The following is an 8,067-nucleotide window of genomic DNA, read 5'->3' on the forward strand; positions in this document are numbered from 1 at the left end:
CTAACCTGAAGTTGTTGGCAACTGATTAAAATTTTATTTAAATAGTCCAGAATCAAACACAATGCATATGGATGAGGTCTGCATATGGCTCTTGAGCTTCCAATTTGAGACCTCCGACAGCCATGGTAAGTTAAAGTGGGGATGGAGTGGTGGTTTTACCTAGAGAAAAGGGAAAATGAGAAGAGCTGGCCCTGGGACAGGTGGCAGAGGAGAGAATGCCTGCCTCATGATGTCCAATGCCCTGCAGGATCCCAGAAGGAGAGAAAGGTGTACAGCAAGACCATGAAGAAGCTGTTAAGAGTGGAAGCCTCTGGAAGGAGGGCCCAGGTCCACAGTGTGGGCAGCCATGGTCTCTGGCATGATGACCTCCTGGAGCCTGCCAATAAGCCCAGCATCACTGGAAAGTTCAAGGTGCTGGAGCCACTGTGCTGGGCCATGACCTGAGGCTGGTCCTTTGCTTGGCTAACCTCACGTCCTGGGCCCAGTGGGTCCAAGTCAACATGAGCGGTACCACCATACTTTACACCCACAAGCCGGTGGCAGAGATCCTGCAAGAATCCCATGCAGTGAAGCTGGGGCCAGAAGATAAGAACTCCATAGCTGGGTGGGACCTGGTTGGCCCAGATCCTTTTTCAGGAGGGTTGGGGTTGTGGGCAGACTTCCCGGCATCCTACATTCATTCCCAGGAAAGAAAGGGATATTTCTGAGCATTTGTAGATGAGAAAACTGAGGTTCAGAGGGGCTGAATAATGAAGATAGTAATAAAAGTACACAATCATCTAGTGGCAAACATATAATGGTCAGGTGATCCCACTTAGTATGAATATTTACACACTGAATAAATACCTGCTGAGAGCATTTCATAGTATGTGGAATATGCCCTGTGTTACCTTTCTAAAATCCAACAAATTTCAGAGTTCATCTGACTCCAGGTGTTTGGTATGAGAGGAATGGACCAGTAAGAGATGTTTATTAAGTGCCTACATGTGCCAGGCCCTGTCCCAAGAATTCTGCAGGCATCAGCTACAACCCACAACCACCCTCAGTCCTCTCCCCTCCCCTTTCCTCCTATATTCTTCCTCTGTCCCTCTCTTTCTCTCTCCCCTGCCCCACTAGCACATACATTCTGAATGATTCGATTAAACAAAGACATTGTTCCTCTGAACCAGTTTCAGCTAAGTGAAACCTTGTGTGTTTTCACAGGATGTGAAAATATGTGAAGGAGGTGTCACATATTTTTTGCTTTTCTGTCACTTATTTTTCACAAAATCTAAATCACAAAATAACACTTCACAAGGAAATGTTAATTAACATACACTTTCTCCTGGCTTTTTTCATATTAAAAGTAATACAGCTACGTAGGGGAAAGCAGGAGCAAGATGGCAGAGTAGATGGACTTGCGCTCATTCCTTCTTGTGAGAGCACGTGAATCACAACTAACTGCTGAACAATCATAGACAGGAAGACACTGAAACTCACCAAAAAACATAACCCACATCCAAAGACAAAGGAGAAGCCACAGTGACACAGTAGGAGGGGAGCAATCACAATAAAATCAAATCCCATAACTGCTGGGTGGGTGACACATAAGCTGGAGAACACTTATACCACAGAAGTCCACCCACTGAAGTGAAGGTTCTGAGCCCCACATCAGGCTTCCCAACCTGAGAGTCCAGCAACGGGAGGAGGAAATCCTAGAGAATCAGACTGTGAAGGCTAGCAAGATTTGATTGCAGGACTTTGACAGGACTAGGGGAAACAGAGACTCTACTCTTGGAGGGCACACACAAAGTAGTGGTCACATCGGGACGCAGGGGAAGGAGCAGTGACCGCATAGGAGACTGAACCAGACCTACCTGCTGGTGTTGGAGGGTTTCCTGCAGAGGCAGGGGATGGCTGTGGCTCACCGTGAGGACAAGGACACTGGCAGAAGAACATCTGGGAAGTATTCCTTGGAGTAAGCCCTCCCAGAGTGCGCCATCAGCCCCACCAAAGAGCTGGGTAGGCTCCTGTGTTGGGTTGCCTCCAGCCAAACAACCAACAGGGAAGGAACCCAGCCCCATCCATCAGCAGACAAGCAGATTAAAGTTTTACTGAGCTCTGCCCACAAAAGCAACACCCAGCTCTACCCACCACCAGTCCCTCCCATCAAGAAACTTGCACAAGCCTCTTAGATAGCCTCATCCACCAGAGGGCAGACAGCAGAAGCAAGAAGAACTACAATCCTGCAGCCTGTGGAGCAAAAACCACATTCACAGAAAGATAGACAAGATGAAAAGACAGAGGGCAATGTACCAGATGAAGGAAGAAGATAAAACCCCAGAAAAACAACTCAATGAGGTAGAGATAGGCAACCTTCCAGAAAAAGAATTTAGAATAATGGTCGTGAAGATGATCCAGGACCTCGGAAAAAGAATGGAGGCAAAGATCGAGAAGATGCAAGAAATGTTTAACAAAGACCTAGAAGAATTAAAGAACAAATACCTAGAATCATTAAAGAACAAACAAACAGAGATGAACGATACAATAACTGAAATGAAAAATACACTAGAAGGAAACGATAGCAGAATAACTGAGGCAGAAGAACGGATAAATGACCTGGAAGACAGAATGGTGGAGTACACTGCCATGGAACAGAATAAAGAAAAAAGAATGAAAAGAAATAAAGACAGCCTAAGAGACCTCTGAGGCAACAATAAATGCAACAACATTTGCATTATAGGGGTCCCAGAAGGAGAGGGGAGAGAAAGGACCCAAAAAAATATTTGAAGAGATTATAGTCAAACAATTCCCTAACATGGGAAAGGAAATAGCCACCCAAGTCCAGGAAGCACAGAGAGTACCAGGCAGGAAAAACCCAGGAGAAACACACCAAGACACATAGTAATCAAATTCACAAAAATTAAAGACAAAGAAAAATTATTGAAAACAAGTGGAAAATGCCAAGTAACATACAAGGGAACTCCCATGAGATGAACAACTGATTCCTCAGCAGAAACTCTACAAGCCAGAAGGCAGTGACATGATATATTTAAAGTGATGAAAGGAAAGAACCTACAACCAAGATTACTCTCCCCAACAACGATCTCATTCAGATTTGACAGAGAAATCAAAAGCTTTACAGACAATCAAAAGCTAAGAGAATTCAGCACCACCAAACCACCTCTACAACAAACGCTAAAGGAACTTCTCTAAGTGAGAAACAAAAGAGAAGAAAAAGACCTACAAAAACAAACCCATAACAATTAAGAAAATGGTCATAGGAACATACATATCAATAATTACCTTAAATGTGAACAGATTATATGCTCCAACCAAAAGACACAGGTTTGCTGAATGGTTACAAAAACAAGACCCATATATATGTTGTCTACAAGAGACCCACTTCAGACCTAAGGACATATACAGACTGAAAGTGAGGGGATGGAAAAACATATTCCATGCAAATGAAATCAAAAGAAAGCTGGAGTAGCAATACCCATACCAGATAAAACAGACTTTAAAATAAAGAATGTGACAAGAGGCAAGGAAGGACACCACATAATGATCAAGGAATCAATCCAAGAAGAAGATATAACAATTATAAATATATATGAACCCAACATAGGGGCACCTCAATACATAAGGCAACTGCTAACAGCTATAAAAGAGGAAATCGACAGTTATACAATAATAGTGGGGGACTTTTAACACTTCACTTACACCAATGGACAGATCATACAAAGAGAAAATAAGGAAACACAAGCTTTAAATGATACAATAGAGCAGAGAGATTTAATTGATATTTATAGGACATTCCATCCAAAAACAGCAGATTACACTTTCTTCTCAAGTGTGCACAGAACATTCTCCAGGATAGATCACATCTTGGGTCACAAATCAAGCCTCAGTAAATTTAAGAAAATTGAAATCATATCAAGCATCTTTTCTGACCACAACTCTATGAGATAAGAAAACAGTTACAGGGGAAAAGAGTAAAAAACACAAACACATGGAGGTTAAACAATACGTTACTAAATAACCAAGAGATCACTGAAGAAATCAAAGAGGAAATCAAAAAATAACTACAGACAAATGACAATGAAAACACGACGATCCAAAACCTATGGAATGCAGCAAAAGCAATTCTAGGAGGGAAGTTTATAGCTATACAAGCCTACCTCAAGAAACAAGAAAAACCTCAAATAAACAATCTAACCTTACACCTAAAGGAACTAGAGAAAGAAGAACAAACAAAACCCAAAGTTACTAGAAGGAAAGAAATCATAAAGATTAAAGCAGAAATAAATGAAATAGAAACAAAGAAAACAAAAGCAAACATCAATAAAACTAAAAGTTGGTTCTTTGAGAAGATAAAATTGATAAACCATTAGCCAGACTCATAAGAAAAAGAGGGAGAAGGCTGAAATCAATAAAATTAGAAATGAAAAAGGAGAAGTTACAGCAGACACTGCAGAAATACAAAGCATCCTAAGAGACTACTACAAGCAACTCTATGCCAATAAAATGGACAACCTGGAAGAAATGGACTAATTCTTAGAAAGATATAACCTTCCAAGACTGAACCAGGAAGAACAGAAAATATGAACAGACCAATCACAAGTAATGAAATTGAAACTCTGAGTAAAAATCTTCCAACAAACAAAAGTCCAGGACCAGATGGCTTCACAGGTGAATTCTTTCAAACTTTTCAAGAAGAGCTAACATGCATCCTTCTCAAACTCTTTCAAAAAATTGCAGAGGAGGGAACACTCCCAAACTCATTCTATGAGGCCACCATCATCCTGATACCAAAACCAGACAATGATAATACAAAAAAAGAAAATTACAGACCAATATCACTGATGAATATAGATGCAAAAATCCTCAACAAAATAATAGCAAACAGAATCCAACAACACATTAAAAGGATCATACACCATGATCAAGTGGGGTTTATCCCAGGAATGCAAGGATTCTTCAATATACGCAAATCAATCAATGTGATACACCATATTAAGAAACTGAAGAATAAAAACCATATGATCATCTCAATAGATGCAGAAAAAGCTTTTGACAAATTTCAACACTGATTTATGATAAAAGCTCTCCAGAAAGTGGGCATAGAGGGAACCTACCTCAACATAATAAAGGCCATATATGACAAACCCACAGCAAACATCATTCTCAATGGTGAAAAACTGAAAGCATTTCCTCTAAGATCAGGAAAAAGACAAGGATGTCCACTCTCACCACTCTTACTCAACACAGTTTTGGAAATCCTAGCCATGGCAACCAGAGAAGAAAAAGAAATAAAAGGAATACAAATTGCAAAAGAAGAAGTAAACTGTCACTGTTTGCAGATGACATGATACTATACGTAGAGAATCCTAAAGATGCCACCAGAAAACTACTAGAGCTAATCAATGAATTTGGTAAAGTTGCAGGATACAAAATTAATGCACAGAAATCTCTGGCATTCCTATACACTAATGATGAAAAATCTGAAAGAGAAATTAAGGAAACACTCCCATTTACCACTGCAACAAAAAGAATAAAATACCTAGGCATAAACCTGCCTAGAGAGACAAAAGACCTGTATGCAGAAAACTATAAGACACTGATGAAAGAAATTAAAGATGAAACAAACAGATTGAGAGATATACCATGTTCTTGGATTGGAAGAATCAATATTGTGAAAAGGACTATACTACCCAAAGCAATCTACAGATTCAATGCAATCCCTATCAAATTACCAATGGCACTTTTTACAGAACTAAAACAAAAATTCTTAAAATTTGTATGGAGACACAAAAGACCCCGCATTGCCAAAGCAGTCATTAGGGAAAAATACGGAGCTGGAGGAATCAGACTCCCTGACTTCAGACTATGCTACAAAGCTACAGTAATCAAGACGACATTGTACTGGCACAAAAACAGAATATAGATCAATGGAACAGGATAGAAATCCCAGAGATAAACCCACACACCTATGGTCAACTAATCTATGACAAAGGAGGCAAGGAAGTACAATGGAGAAAAGACAGTCTCTTCAATAAGTGGTGCTGTGAAAACTGGACGGCTACATGTAAAATAATAAAATTAGAACACTCCCTAACACCATATGCAAAAATAAACTCAAAATTGATCAGAGACCTAATATAAGACTGGACACTATAAATCTCTTAGAGGAAAACATAGGAAGAACACTCTTTGACATAAATCACAGCAACACCTTTTTGATCCACCTCCTAGGGTAATGGAAATAAAAACAAAAATAAACAAATGGGACCTAATGAAACTTCAAAGCTTTTACAAAGCAACAGAAACTACAAACAAGACGAAAAGACAGCCCTCAGAATGGGAGAAAATATTTGCAAACAAATCAATGGACAAAGGACTAATCTCCAAAATATATAAACAGCTCATGCAGGTGAATATTAAAAATACAAACAACCCAATCAAAAAATGGTCTGAAGACCTAATAGACATTTCTCCAAAGAAGACATACAGATGGTCAAGAAGCACATGAAAAGCTGCTCAACATCACTAAATATTAGAGAAATGCAAATCAAAACTACAATGATTATCACCTCACACTAGTTAGAATCGGCATCATCAGATAATCTACAAACAACAAATGCTGGAGATGGTGGAGGGAAAAGGGAACCCTCTTGCACTGTTGATGGGAATGTAAATTGATGCAGCCACTATGGAGAACAGTATGGAGGTTCCTTAAAAAACTAAAAGTAGAATTACCATATGACCCAGCAATCCCACTACTGGGCATATACCCAGATAAAACCATAATTCAAAAAGACACATGCACCCCAATGTCCATTTGCAGCACTATTTATGGAAGCAACTTAAATCCCCATCGACCGACAAATGGATAATGAAGATGTGGTACATATATACAGTGGAATATTATCCATAAAAAGGAACGAAATTGGGTCATTTGTAGAGACGTGGATGGATCTAGAGACTGTCATACAGAGTGAAGTCAGAAAGAGAAAAACAAATATCGTATATTAACCCATATATGTGGAACCGAGAAAAATGGTACAGATGAACCAGTTTGCAGGGCAGAAATAGAGACACAGATGTAGAGAACAAATGTATGGACGCCAAGTGGGGAAAGTGACGGGGGTGTGGGGTGTGGTGTGATGAATTGCGAGATTGGGATTGACATATATACACTAATATGTATAAAATGGATAACTAATAAGAACCTGTTGTATAAAAAAATAAAATAAAATTCAAAAATTCAAAAAAAATGTAATACATATTCATTAAAGATTTAGAGAGCAGAAGGGAAAGATCACCTATGATCCTGCCACCCACCTACAAATTGTTACTGTTTTCCTTCCAAATTTTTAATGCCTGTTGCTTTTTGAAAAACAGTTCTGGGGCTTCCCTGGTGACTAACACTCTGTGCTCCCAATGGAGGGGGCCCGGGTTTGAGCCCTGATCAGGGAACTAGATCCCACATGCAACAACCAAGAGTTTGCATGCCACAACTAAAGATCCCACCTGCCACAATTAAAGATCCTGCACGTGGCAACAAAGATCCCATGTGTCGCAACTAAGATCCAGTGCAGCAAAATAAATAATTTTTTAAAAACCTGCCAAAAAAAGAAAAACAGTTCTAATGATATCACAAACACTCATTAGTGCCCTGCTCTTTTCATATTACATTGTAATTTAAATATTTTTATAAACTCTTCATTCACATCATTTGAATGGATTATAATCTGTAAAGAAATATATGGTGATTTATTTTATCTTTTCCCTTCTTTTGGGTAGTTATCAGCTATTGCTATTTTTTAAAAGCACTAAAGTAAACATCTTCGTGAAAAAAATTCCCTTTTTTTGATCTAGATTTTGGACTGTTTTGTTAGAATACATTCACAAAAATGGAATTACTAAGACAAATTATATAGCTATTAAATATAAATAATTTATTAAAATTTATAATTTTTTAAATTAATAGGCTTTTTTTAGCAGTTTTGGTTCCAGAAAAAATGAGCAGAAAGTCCAGAGGGTTTCCATATACCCCTCACCACCTCCCATCTTTCCCTATTATTA

At 38.9% G+C, this 8,067-nt stretch overlaps 1 protein-coding gene across 1 annotated transcript in view; it reads left to right on the forward strand.

Annotated features, from left to right (window-relative positions):
* TGM6 (transglutaminase 6) overlaps positions 1–8,067 on the forward strand; it is a 36,933-nt gene that overhangs the window by 21,322 nt on the left and 7,544 nt on the right. The window contains 2 exon segments of the mRNA XM_007465428.1: positions 248–421; positions 424–586. Of these exon segments, the coding sequence (XP_007465490.1) occupies positions 248–421; positions 424–586 (337 nt within the window).

Source organism: Lipotes vexillifer, unplaced genomic scaffold (genome assembly GCF_000442215.2).
Source record: "Lipotes vexillifer unplaced genomic scaffold, Lipotes_vexillifer_v1.1 scaffold875, whole genome shotgun sequence".
Lineage (NCBI taxonomy): Eukaryota > Metazoa > Chordata > Mammalia > Artiodactyla > Lipotidae > Lipotes > Lipotes vexillifer.